The following is a 13,725-nucleotide window of genomic DNA, read 5'->3' as shown; positions in this document are numbered from 1 at the left end:
AAAAGGGTCGGAATACCTATTCTCTTACCCACCTCCCAATTAATTGATAATGTCTGCAGTCACTGAGCATAGCAGACACACAAGCCAGGTTTACACCACATGAGAAAGAAGCAAAGAGGCTCAACCTCTTTGGAAGAAAGATGCACTCCTTGACCTCCCTGCAATTTCAAATCTCAAACTGCCAAATGTTGATGGTCAATTATGATTGTACCATCTATGATAAACTAGCTGGCTTCCCCAGTAAAATGCCCAGGAAGTTAGAGACCAGTTCCAGGTCCTGACTGATAAGGGTAAGGTGGTGATGAGATCAGCCCTCCAAATGAACTTAGACACAGCGGTGAGGTCCATTGCAACTGGTGTCATAATAAGATGCTCTTCCTGGCTTCCCTTCTTGGGATTCCAAAAGGAAGTACAAACAATGGTGGAAGGCCTCCCATTCAAATCTGACGAGCTGTTCAGCACAAAGACGGATGAGTCTCTTCACTCATTAGAAGTCTCCTGAGCCACACTTCATTCATTGAGTATTTGTACACCTGTAATTAAAAAAGAACCCAGCAGCACAATTTAGACAACCAAACCCACCTGACTTTCATCACCAGGAGCAGTGTGAATTTCCATGCAAGCATCAGAGGACAAATAGGAATGGTGGCCAGGGAAAACTAACCTTTACTTTCCAACCACTGTTACCTCTGAAACCAGCATTTTGACAGGCCATTTGAGAGCTGCACATCAATGGTCTCACTGGATCTAGTCAGCCTCTCTGGTTCTTCCCCTCGATTTGGAAGCAGACTTCCCATTATCTATCTTCCTGGACATACATTATGGTGGACAAGTGGATATTAGGGATTGTCTTCTTGGGCTACTTATCTGCCCAGTCACCTCCCTGCCCTTTTTTGAGATCTCTCTCATGAGAGGGTTTTTCTGTAGGATGTAAACACTCCTGGAACTGGGGGTGGTAAAACTAGTACCTCCAGCAGTCGGGAAAGAAGTTCTACTGAAAGTACTTTCTCGTCCCTGAGAAGACAGGAGGATGAAGACCCATTCTGGACCTCAGGGAATAAGTGTATCTGCCACCTAAAGTTCAGAATAGTGACTCATCAATTGTCCCATCTCTAGATCAGGTTCACAGCCCTCGATTTCAAGGATGCCTGCTTTCATGTGGACATTCATCCAGCCCGAAGGAGATTCCTGAGATTTGTAGCCAGCCAACAGCACTATAAGTGCAGGGTTCTCTCATTTGGACTGTCAACGGTGCTCAGTGTTTATCGGGGTACATTGCAGTGTTGTCTCCATACTGGTCTCACATGTTCGTTTCTGTCACCAACAGACGTTGGTCCAATAAAAGATATTTTATTGTGTCTTGTGTCTCTAATACCAAGGTACTGTCAGTGGTGCCAGCTCACCCCTGCTGGCAAGGGCCAATGCTATACCCTATATATCCTAAAGGGCTGATCTTACCAGGAAACATGAGAAGCAACCTCCATACTTCTGGATCTCTTTGAGAATTTGAGTCTCTGGTGAACCTGGAGAAATCTGCCTTGGAATCCACACAGCTGATAGAATTTATCATGATGAGGCTGGACACTGTGGCCTCCAGAGCATCTTACCAGGCAACCACTTTCTCTTCATTGAACTCATACACCAAATACAGATGAGCCCCAGAATGTCCATACAATCCTGGCGACCCTGTTGGGTCATATGACGGCAAGTACCTACGTGACACATTAGCAAGAATTCATTTCAGATATCTATGAGCCTGATTGTGGACTGTATGCACTCCAGATAAGCACAGTCTTGACTTACTCATCATGGTTCCCCAAAGGGTCTTAGCCTCACTTACTTAGTTTGTGTGGGTACCATTCAACTCTGACTTCCAAAGACTATGACCATGGGTACATCCTTCTTAGGTTGGGGAGCAAATGTGGAAGGGTGGGTTTCTCAAGGGACACGATCTCTGGAGAAGTCTATGCTTAATATTAACATGTTGAAACTAAGAGCAGTCAGATTGCCCTGTGAGTAATTCCTCCTGCCCAACTGCAGCCAGTCAGTCCAAGTATTATTAAACAACATTATGGCAGTCTGCTATGTCAAAAGCTGTGCGAGGAGACCATTGAACTTTGGAACTGGTGCATTCCCATGTAGATTACCCTGATCGCCACTGACCTGCTAGGAATCCAAACACCCTGGCAGACTCTCTAAGCAGACATTTCTCCACAGAAAACTAGTGGAAAGCTACATGACATGACTCTTCAGATGGTGTTTTAGGTGTGGGAACTTGGATCCATGATCTCTTTGCCTCCCATGTGAACAGCAAGTGCAAAGAGTTCTGTTCTAGATGAAGGGGTTGCACCTTAGGCTCTCTGGGTGACGCTTTCCTCAGACAATGATCAGGAGCTGTGAGGTATGTCTTCCCTGGCAGCCTCATTACCATGGGTTTTGAGGAAAATCAGACAGGACAAGATGTGAGAGATTTGCATAACACGGGGGTGGGCCTGTCAGTTCTGGTACCGTATGCTTTTGCAGCTGTCAGCCTGGCCTCCTTCCCATCTCCCTTAACTCAGGATGAGGGAGGGACTGATCACTGCACTTAGTCACACGTCACATGAGGGCATGGTATTTGGATGGATGTCAGAGTTAGAAAAGGCCTGTTCAGCTGATGTCCAGGGCATCCTGAGCAGTGGCAGAAAGGACTCTGCCGGGAAATGTTACGAAGCAAAATGAAAAAAAAATGTTTTGGTGTGATCAGTCAGGTATTCCCCCTTTACCAAAACACATTCTGGATGCATTGTACTATTTCATATCCTTAAAATCCCCGGGGTATTTATTAGCTCCTTCAGAATACACCCTGCAGCCCTCATGGAGTTCCATCTGCCAGTAGAGAGCTATTCTGTTTTTTCTCATCCAGTCACTTCCCACTTCTTGAAAGGTATGATTTAGAACCCTGGATGAACAGAGTGAAAAGTGGCCTTGACAAGAGATGGTTTTTACTCTGTGGCCCCACTAGCCTAGCAAGAAAGTGAAACTGACCAGCTGTCAATTTCACAGTACTCCAAAGCCACTCTTACTTCTACTGTTCTGCGCTGCTGCTGGCAGCGGCATTGCCTTCAGAAATGGGCGCCCAGCAGCTGCCACTCTCTGGCCGCCCAGCTCTGAAGGCAACACCATGCCAGCAGCAGTGCAGAACTAATGGTGGCAGTGGAGTGCTAAGTCTGCTGTGAAAAATGATATTGGCAAAGTTTCTTTGCACTCTTCACTCAGTATTAAACAGTACTAAAGAGCATTAAACTATTTTTAAAAAAATGTTTCTGCTTATAGCAATAATTTGATAAAAATGTGTTAGTCTTCATTTAAAAACAGTGAGAAAAGGTAAATTCATTTTAAACAATAGGGTTATAAATTTAGCATTTAAAATAGTGTTAAATATAAAAAACGTATTTTTAATTAATAAGAAGGGCATCACACTCAGGCTTGCTGTCTGAAAGGGGTCACCTGTACAAAAAGTTTGAGAACCACTGCTACAGTGGCTCTCTCACGCTCAGACTCACCCACCCCTCATCTCCTGCCCTGGTTCTAGTGAGGAGTCACATCACTGCACTTCCAATTCAGAAAGGAAACACTCCAAGAAATGTTTTTTACTACAGCAGCCTCAAAGAGGAAGCACTTGTGCCAGTCCTGCTAAATTCCATTGAAACTGACACTTTCAAATGGAAAATGTCAATTTTGACACTTTTTTTATTTTTTATTTTTCCAAAGTAACTTTTCAAAATGAAATGAAACATTTTGAATTAAAATGCTTCTTTAAGTGGAAATAATTTGAAATGAAATTTTTCAGTTTGAAACAAAATGTTTTGTTCAAATTGACATTAACAATGTTGTTCTTTCATTTTGATGATTCCGAATTGAAATTTTTTAAAGAACTCTTCATTCCATGAAAATATTGGATAGTCTGACTCTTTTGTCCTGATTCAGGATGAAAATAAATATTAAAACTATCAGCATTTCCCACAAGATGGGAATTCTGTTGTCCAACCGGTTGTAATCACTTTGTAGCCCCTGTTCTGGCTCTTCCAAACCCATTCCCTCCCACCCTCCAATCCTCCTCATCCGCCTCTCTGAATCTCCAGCCAGAGCATAATAGAGGGAACCAGGGAAGCTGATGAAATAATGAATTGTAGCCCATGGTGGGGTCAAGGTCAGTCTGGGGTCTTGCAGGCCCTGTGCAAAGAAAGACCAGCAGGACCCGGCAATCTGGTTATGCAGTGAGCATATAGCTAATGCAGTGAGAGGGAGGGCAGCTTCCTCACACTTTCTGCTCTCTGGGTTATAATCCAAGAGTTAAGGTGTTTTACTGGCCTTGCAAGGAAATTGAATGGCTGAGTGAGTGGATCTCTGAAAAACATGACTTGCTGAACATTGCATACTGCATCATGGCCTCAGAGCCGGCCTGTGGGGATGGCTGTTACTGGAGTTTATCAGATGCTTTGGTTTGCCTTTGGGGTTGTATAGCCAAATCACCGTTGTCACTGGGGTGCAGTAGGATGGTGTATCCCTTCCCCCACCGTAGGGTTGTTTTTCAAAACGTTTATTCCCCCTCTCTTTTTTTTTAATTTATTTGTTCCAGAAACGGGTTCTCTTTCTCACTAACGATTATTTCTTCACTGACATCAGTGGCACGCCTTTCAGGTGAGCAAGTGTATCTCAGCTTAGGGAATGTACCTTTCGGGGAGGAGGGAGGGAACAAGGCTATTTGGTCCCCCCTTCTCATGATATTGGTTATGACAGAGGGGTTCCTTGCTCCCTTGTATTGGAGTTCAGATACTCTTACTGCTTGCTTGGGGATGCTCTTTTGTTAATAAGAGAGGAGCGAGCTGATGGCATTGGGGATCATAGCTCGCCTCTCAGGGAGGGCAGTGTTAGATGTAAACATTTGACCTTCTTGACAAACCCTCTGTTTTCCCCCTGACTGCAGCCTGGGTGTCGTCCTCTCCCGTGGGCATGGGGAATACATCCTGCTGGGGAACACTTCCGTGGAAGAAGGTAGGTTAACCTGAAACAGCCACATCTATGTAGAGGGCAAGGATGCTGAACTTCATTGGCATCCCAGGGATGAGCTTGTGCCTCCCTCTCTTCTCTGTCCCCCACCTCACCCTCTCAGACTCTTTCTGTGTGTTTGGTTCATTGACTGATCAATAGACTTATTGGTTGCTTTCTTGTTTCAGGCTTGCACGACCTGCTGCAGCCAGACTTGACCTTAGCTAATGAATGGTAAGTAGATGATATCCTGTTGATGGTGGAGCTTTGGGTTGAGATCACTGGCAGAGTTTGCTCTGCTCTGCCACCCTCCCTGGCCTTGAAGAAAAGCAATGTTGTCCTGAAGTAGCTGATGGTGCCAGAGTTTGGAGCAAGCTCCTGAGACTTACCATCACTTTCTTTGGCAGATTATTCTACAGTCTGACCCATCTCACTGTCAGGAAAGATCCTTGATATTCACCCTCAATTCTCCTTTGCACAATCTCATCCTATTCCTGCCTAGAACTGTGCAACAAACCATAAATCACACAAAACTTTGTAAAGTGGGATTTTGTTGCAAGGTCAGATTATGCTCAGTGAGAAATCAGCTTGGTTCACATGCCTTTTGATTGAGTCTGGATGTGGTTTCTAGTGAACCTGGAGCTGACTTTATTAATGCAAAATCATATCATGCAAAATTTGTGCTTTTGCTGGGTTTGGCCATGAAACAAAACGAAGCTAAGTATCAGAGGGGTAGCTGTGTTAGTCTGGATCTGTAAAAGCAGCAAAGAGTCCTGTGGCACCTTATAGACTAACAGACGTTTTGGAGCATGAGCTTTCGTGGGTGAATACGAAAGCTCATGCTCCAAAACGAAGCTAGGCATTTTCAACTTTTGCTTTGAGATTTGGGATTTGTGTATAGCTGAAACTGAACATTAAACTCGGGCATGTGAACCTCAAATGGACCAAAATAAAGCAATTATTTGCGAGAAGCACTGCAAAAAAACCAGTATATTATACCCTAGTTAAAACCCCTCAAACCACCATGAACAGCATCTCTTCCTCCTTCAGTTTCATGCACAGTTAACATATATAGTCAAGTCATCTGTTCACCAGCTTTATAGTCTCTTCTTCTAGTCTTGCCTCATAAACCTTTCCTTAAAGTTCCTTAATAATTTATGTTTTTCTTTATACTCCTCCAATCTGACATTGAAGTGGTCAGAACTGAAAGCAATATTAGAAGCTGGTCTCTTGTGGAATACAGAGAAGTGATCACCTCCCAACTCTGCATCCTGATGCCTCTGCACATGCAGGCCCATTGATTTATCTTGCCACCATATCACATTGCAAGCTTGTTCACTGTCTAGTTATCTGTCTCCTTTGGTATTGCTGCTTTCCAGGTTTCTCCATCTCACTGAATATTGTTATAAGCAGACTAGTGCATATGTTACCATTGCCTTTGCTAGGTGAAATTAGAACTGCTCTGCTGTGTCTCAAAGGAATTATACTGCGAATTAAGATGCTTCTTTAGTGCAAGTGGTAGCATCCTGTGCTGTTTTTAAGAGGAGGAGCTGGGTTCTATCCATGCTGTTGTTATTAAGTTCTGAGCACCCGCGGAGTGCAACATAATGACAACTGAAATTCCTAGGTGGCCAAAAATTTGTTACAATATTTTTTCCCAGATCATTATTTTCCTAGTGTGTTTGCTTGAAAGTGATTCTCTGTGTTTCTTTCCTTGCCACCAGGATTTACTGCATCACCGATATTGATCCAGATCACCGGAAGCTCAGCCAGCTGGAGGCCATGATCCGCTTCCTCACAGGAGAGGAACCCGATCTGGAATGTGAGTGCTGGAAATGAAAGTGACCTACTGGAGCTCTCCTGGGCCTCTCCACCATGGAGAAGGGCTGTGGGAAACTTAGTGGTGGTAGATTGAGCTCATGAGCTGTATGCTCATATCTGCAGAGCTGAGTTCAAACACTTGCTCACTTCGCAAGTGGAAATAAATTGAGTGGCCACATCCTAATCCCCAGCAAGTGATTGTTTCCATTTCAAAATTACCCCAAAATTAAACCGGATTGAACATCTCTGTTAAGGGGAGAGCCAGGCCTGTGTTAGCTGGAAGTGCTGCAGACCATGTCTGACAGAGCTGTGGGTGGAGCCAGGAAGGAAAGAGTGCCTGTGTGTAGTTCAGAGCTGTGTAGTCCTAAAACAATAGTAATAACATTATTTGTATTGTGGTAGATCCCAAAGGCCCTATTCAGAGTTGGGGTACCATTGTGTTAGGCATTCCCTCAAACACAGGAAAAAAGGCAAGCTTTGCCTTACTTCAAATTCAGTCATTAGCTCTTTAGGGTAGACGAAGTGGGTGTGACGGACAAAGGAGAGAAATGGACAAGGGAGGACAAATGTAATGAAAAGATCATGTGGATTCATAGTTTATATATTGCATTACCTGATGTTCCCAGACAGTTTCAAATCACCTGAAAGTATGTTTGGGTTTTCTTTGGGTTTTGAATTAAATGAAATCAGCTATTCCCAACTGCTGCTCTACCTGAACATCATTAGCTGGTTTATGAGTTGTAAATATCAGCACAGAAGTGCATCTTGAGGAAGGATCTAAAGGAAGAAAGAGTAGTGGCCTTATTAATCAAGTCAGAGGGTGCTCTGTGAATAAGAAGTAGCATAGAAGAAAGCACAAAGATATTTGTGAGACACGCAGATAAATGGCTGTTCAAAACTGGCATCACTGGTGGCACGAAGGGTGCAGGAATGACACTATAAAAGTCAAAAGCAAATAAGCAAGGAAGGGCAGTGTAGTGAAGGGCATTAAGGGTGAAAACAAGAGGGATGAACTTGATGAGGTAGGAAAGGGGAGCCAGTGGAGAGATTCAGAGGAAGCAGGGAGGCTGTAACATAGAATTATGGGAAAGGTCAATGAAAGACTGTCTTAGTAGCTTTATTTTGAATGGACTGGAAGGAAGTGAGATGTGTGTCAAGGAGTAGAATGAGATATATAATAAGGGCCTGGATGAAAGTTTTAGCCATATGGACAGAAAGAAAAGTTCAGATGTTGAAATTGCGATGGAGGACAAAGCAGCTGGATTTGGAATGACCTGAATGTGTTATGAAAAGGAGAGGGAGGAGTCAGAGATAACCCCAGCTTACAGGTCTCTGTGACAAGGAGAAGAGGGTCTTGTCAATAATAGCAGAAAACGAGGGGAGTGGGGAGAACATTAAGGAAAGATAAGGGATTCAGTTTTGGACATGTTAGGTTTAAGCTAATGGTGAGGCATCCAGGAGGAGATGTCAGGCAGACTGAAAAGAGGGACAGAGTAGATGGACACAAGTCAGGAGTGAGGAAGATTTGTAAGTCAATGGCATGAAGGTGGTGAGGAAGCTATCTAAGGTAGATGAGATCTCCCAAAGTAAAACTTTAGAGCAGGGGCGGGCAAACTTTTTTTGGCCTGAGGGCCACATCAGGTTTCCGAAATTGTATGGCTGGCTGGTTAGGGGAAGCTGTGCCTCCCCAAACAGCCAGGCATGACCTGGCCCCTGGCCCTATCCGACCCCCTACCCCCCACCTTGTGCCCCCTGATGGCCCCCCCGGGACTCCTGCCCCATTCAAGCCCCCTGTTCCCTGTCATACCCCCCATCCCCCGGGAGTCCTGCCCCATCCAGGGTGGACAAGAATGGAGTGGAGGTCCTGAGATTTGGCCACAGATAGATCATTCATGAAGGCAGCTTGAGTGGAATGGGCAGAAGCTTGATTAGAGGGGATCCAGGACTGAGAGAGAGGGAGTCAAGGTAACAGTTGTAGACTGCCTGTTCAGTGAGTTAAGAGGTGAAGGCCAAAAGGGAGGGGGAATAAATAATTCTTTTGACCCTGTTTTGTTTGCTCAGCCTTTTAACCCCCCAAGCTTTTGGGCTGACAGAGGGTGACCTCTGACCCTTTAAAACTGTAAGAAGTGTCCAGTGCGCTGAACTTGCTTTATGAAAGTGACCACCTAAACCCCACAGTTAGGGTCACTGCACTCATATACAGCGTGGCGGTGAGCTGCCCTGACTATAATGCTCTCTGTGTGGCTGCTGCTAGACAGTCTGTGAGAGTGGCTTGGTCACACTCTGGTGAGGGTTCCCCTGCTGTCCTCAGCCAAAGGTGAGGCACCCCTGGGATGGTCAGAAGATGCAAATGGGATCTTCTTTTATTCTGTTTTTCAACCCCCTGGATCACAAGTTAGGTCAGTAACATTGCTGCTCTAAGAATATCTAGGAGGCAAAGGAATGACACCATTCTCACTCCTAATCATGTTTGGGTGTTTTTGCTCAGGTGATGAGGACTTGGTCCAGGAGGTGCTGTTTGATGCAGTGGTAACTGCGCCAATGGAGGCCTACTGGACAGCCTTGGCCCTCAACATGTCTGAGTAAGTATATGTGAAAACGCAGCTGAAATTCATTCAGATCCCATGGTCATCTTGGAAGTTTGGACAGGGTCTCCTGATTCCCTGGTGAAGCTCTGTGGCCAAGTTGAAGGAGCAGCTTGATTCCATTTGTTCCATAGAGCCCATAATAGATCCTTACATAGCACTAAGCTAACCACAGAAACAGAAGCAGGACATTGATCTCCCTCTCAGGAATGGACTCCAAGGAGGTGGAGTCTCACATTTGAGGTATTGGTAATAGATACAGAAACTTACACTTCAAAATCATGAGTTCAAATCTCACCCAAGGACAGTAGTAACTAAGCTTTGTTACCACGTGACAACTGTTCCTTGAACTACATAAAGTGAATTGGGCTGAGTTCAGCTTTTATTGGAGTATCACAACTGGCACTAGCTGGCTCTCTTACTGACACTGAAGCCAAGGATTGAATGGGCCATAGAAACTGACCTACCTGCCAGACATAGGGATGGTGCCTTCAGGTCAGGGTTGAGGTACACAGATGGAAGCTTGGACTGCTGCTGCCAGGACTGAGAAGGGATATAAATCTAGAGGGTCTTGCCTCCACTTGGGGTTTTTTTGGAGGCAAAATTTTCCCGCAGCTGCTACTTGGGCATCTAGGGCTACTAGCACTTTAACACTGTATTGTTCAGATCTGCTTGCAGCATGTGTTATAAACATTGGCAGCCATGGTTGTCTTACCTGTATTTGGACTCCAACTGTTGCTACCATTGGTGGAATTGAACGAGTGGTAGGAATGGTAGGAAATTTTTGCCAACAAGCCCTAGTGTAGACACAGCCTTAGTCTGTCATCCATCACATTCCTCTCACTTAATAAGACAGTGCCATGTCCATAGCAGCTGGCTCTCTACACTGTGAGCCTCTTCACAACAACATCTTCACCCACAACTCCAGCAAGGTTGCCCTGCACCACTCAGTTACATCATCCCTCGCAATCCCTTAATCTCCCTGTCCCAGACAGATTTTAGGTTCAGCCCTGGGAGCACACCTATCCTCTCTAAGTAACTCATCTCCCACCCCAATCCCATATGTAAATAATCTGCAGCTGGGCAGGCAGGAGTATAGGACTTTAAGTTCTTTCTGCAAAGGGACAAAATGAATGAATCACAAAAGTGTGACTGTGAGAATGAATAGTAAAATCGTAATAATCCTAATTCCCACTCGGATTTTCAAATGTGTCACTTCTGGTGTAACCCAATTGAAGGCAGTGGCATTATATCATGGGGGAATTTGGTCCTTAATACTTAAGAAACCTCCTACTCCAATGTGTTGCCCTCTGAATCTCCACTTTGGAGGTCCTTACTACATGGAAGACTTAGTTCTAGCTCTAAGAACTAATTCTGCCCCTATGGGTCTCTCTCTTTGTCCCACAGTGAGACTGAGCAGGGGGTCGAGATGGCATTTCTGGGCACTCGAGCTGGCCTCATGAGGAGCCTCCTGTATGTGGGATCTGAGAAACTCTCAAACAGGCAAGTCCTAAAATGAAACTTCACTGAGGAATTTATTCTAGTCTCTGTGAAGGAACAGCATGAAATTGCCACTGTGCCTTGAACAGTATCCAGGGTTACAGAGAACAAAATGGGAAGCAACCAGGGGGTTAGTGGAGTGGATCTGTCCGATGTGTCATAAAGGAAGGGGCGGGGCACTGTTTTGTGCTTGTTCTGTTTGTTATATGGCAAAAACCTGTCCCAGAATGCACTGGTTTCAATATAAAATGTAGGCTGATTTTTCTGGGAGACACAATCTTTTCTTTGATCGTCCCGAAGTCCTGGTCAGGAATAGAAGAGCTGTTGCCAAGACATTACAGCCAGAAGATCTCCAGTGACACTTTTTATGAGAGTGTGGGTGGGGTCTATGCTTTAGCTTTTGGGCCATGTTCCAACTTGGCTAGTAATACTCTGCCTGTCTCAATTCCCCTTGCAGGCTCATTTGCTGGATATTCTATCCTATACAGGTTCTTATACTGCCCTCTTCATCATAGTATCTGAGCACCTTCCAGGGGGTGCATTACGCAATGTGACTAACGTCTGTCACATGTAGTTAGTCTCTCTCATCCTCTCCCTAGAGGGAGAATTGTGTGTGCAGTGGAGTGTTTTGGCTTGGGAGGATTTTAGTTAGAGTTATTTTAGAGTTGTTCAGCTGCTTTGAGTTCCTGTTACAAGGTAGGCTGAATAAGTGTGCCCTGCACTTGGAGCAGAAGGTGCTGAAGTTTGTGATGGTCCTTTGTTCCTGTGGGAATTTCTTCCACAGTCTGGGACCAGCCCCTGAGAAGGTTCCATTTCCTGCACAGATGAGCTTCACCCTTATGGCAGTAAAGTCCCATTGTACCTGAGAAGCCGATTTGTCAAATATGCTGGGTCCAGGCCATTGACTGCTTTGAAGATATGAAGCAAGACCTTGAACTTGACTCAATATGCTGTGGGAAGCCAGTGTAGATTCCCTGTCCTATATTGATGGCACATAGCATTTTTCTGCTATTTTGAAGGGTTGCAGGTGCATCACTCCAGTGGTGGCTGCATTGCAGTGACAGATTCCTGTATATAGTATGTAAAGCTCTCCCAAATCCTCTGGAAGGGAAAGAACCATATAAATGACCAATCATTGTTATGTCAAAATATACAGCAAAAGTAAAGATCTGAAATAAAGAAATTGGGGAGGGGGAGGAAGAAGTGGAGATCTTGCAGGGAAGTCTGTTACCTAGTTATTCCTAGCACTCCCCCCAGGTATGGTTTATGTTATGGCAAGTGAAGAAGCCCATAGATCAATTTTTTTTTGTATGAGAAACTCCAATGAGTCTCTGGAACTTGGCTGTCCTGTAAGGGGGTTATCATTTATCCCTTATGACCTCCTTTGCCCTTCTCAACCTGGTCATTAGCTCTGTCTATATCTTGTTTTCTTGATCAGGCAAGACTCAGACCCCTCCCCCATCTCTCTTTCACTGAGCACCATAGCCAGTTCCTGGTTCTTGACTGAGTCAGAAAACTAGGAGTCTTCATTCCCCTACCACACAAATAAAAGGGCTTCCTTATGATCTCTTTCACAGCCTCACTCTTGCGCTTGATAGCTGAATGCGTGAAGGGGATTCGATATTTTAAAAGGAATTCAGACATAGGGTAAAATTTTCTAAAGCACCCAAGTCCCATTTTTCCAAAGTGATTCAGGCATCTAGGAGCCTAAATCACTGTCGGAGAAAAAGTCAGTTCTCACTTTTTGTTTGGGTGCAGCAAAATCAAATACTTTATTCTAACTCCAGCAATTGCAATAGAGGGAGGGAGTGCCCTAGGACACTGGGTCACCCCAGTCCCGAACAGGTTTCTCAACAGGTAAACAATTGCAGCAAGCATTTATACCTTTGTTACAGACAATAACAAGCAATAATACAGACAATAATGAGAAACAGCTGCATTTTGTTTATACATAGGCTATCCTGCTATCTTATTTGCCCCATGTTGGGCACCAGTCTACGTATTTAATTATCAGTGCAAGGTCGTGATAACTTTTTACACAGTTCTTTCCTACTCGCCTTACACAATTCTCGCTTCTACAAATCTCATGTCATTAGGGTTACAATTAACCTAACTCTTGCTAACAGACTGACATGCATTAAAATCCCCTCCAAATCCTTGTCAATTCTTTTTCTTCTTCCACATCACTTACACACTTTTGAAAATTTTATCCAGAATTTTTTGGTTGGGTAACTAGTCCCACTTGCATAGTAAGTGCAGGCCTTTCATCTGCACAATGATCCCTGTGATGTCTCCTAAAACATTACCTGTACTAACAGCGTTCCTTTCACCTACACATGGCACCTGTTGGTACTTTAATAATTTTTTCACATCTTAGCTCAATACTACAGCTGTGACCTATGGTAACTAGATCTCTTCCCTCTGCATGTGATAACATCTGTTAATACACCCATATTGCAGATGTTAGCTGGAATAACACAAGCCCTACAGTGCTACAAATAGATATACTGCTGTTGCAACTCTGGGCTGGGATATAGGATTGTTCAGAGCTGCAGGGTACCACACAGCACAAATTCTTGTTTTGCACTTCCTTGCATCTCCCTTTTTCAGTTTTATGGTTCATTCTTACCCACAGTAGAGATGACTTATGCGTGTTAGTGTGGCCACAGTTGGATGGGCTAAGTGAGATAGGTGCTACCTGTTCAACAAATGGCAGCCTAGGCAGGTTAAGAGCTTCAGCTTCAAGGATGTTACTTATTAGCTATACCCATCCTACCTGTGACTGGTT

The 13,725-nt window shown here is 44.4% G+C and overlaps 1 protein-coding gene across 1 annotated transcript in view; it reads left to right on the top strand.

Moving 5' to 3' along the window:
* The window catches only part of CACNA2D4 (calcium voltage-gated channel auxiliary subunit alpha2delta 4), a 163,665-nt gene that overhangs the window by 58,599 nt on the left and 91,341 nt on the right, over positions 1 to 13,725 (top strand). The window contains exons 20-25 of the mRNA XM_050936309.1: positions 4,622 to 4,683; positions 4,970 to 5,037; positions 5,220 to 5,265; positions 6,756 to 6,853; positions 9,341 to 9,434; positions 10,845 to 10,944. Coding sequence (XP_050792266.1) covers positions 4,622 to 4,683; positions 4,970 to 5,037; positions 5,220 to 5,265; positions 6,756 to 6,853; positions 9,341 to 9,434; positions 10,845 to 10,944 — 468 coding nt within the window. The remainder of the gene's footprint in view (positions 1 to 4,621; positions 4,684 to 4,969; positions 5,038 to 5,219; positions 5,266 to 6,755; positions 6,854 to 9,340; positions 9,435 to 10,844; positions 10,945 to 13,725) is intronic.

The sequence above is a fragment of the Gopherus flavomarginatus genome, chromosome 1, assembly GCF_025201925.1.
Source record: "Gopherus flavomarginatus isolate rGopFla2 chromosome 1, rGopFla2.mat.asm, whole genome shotgun sequence".
NCBI classification, from domain to species: domain Eukaryota; kingdom Metazoa; phylum Chordata; order Testudines; family Testudinidae; genus Gopherus; species Gopherus flavomarginatus.
Note: the sequence above shows the minus strand (reverse complement) of the source record. Positions and strands in the feature narration are given on the sequence as shown.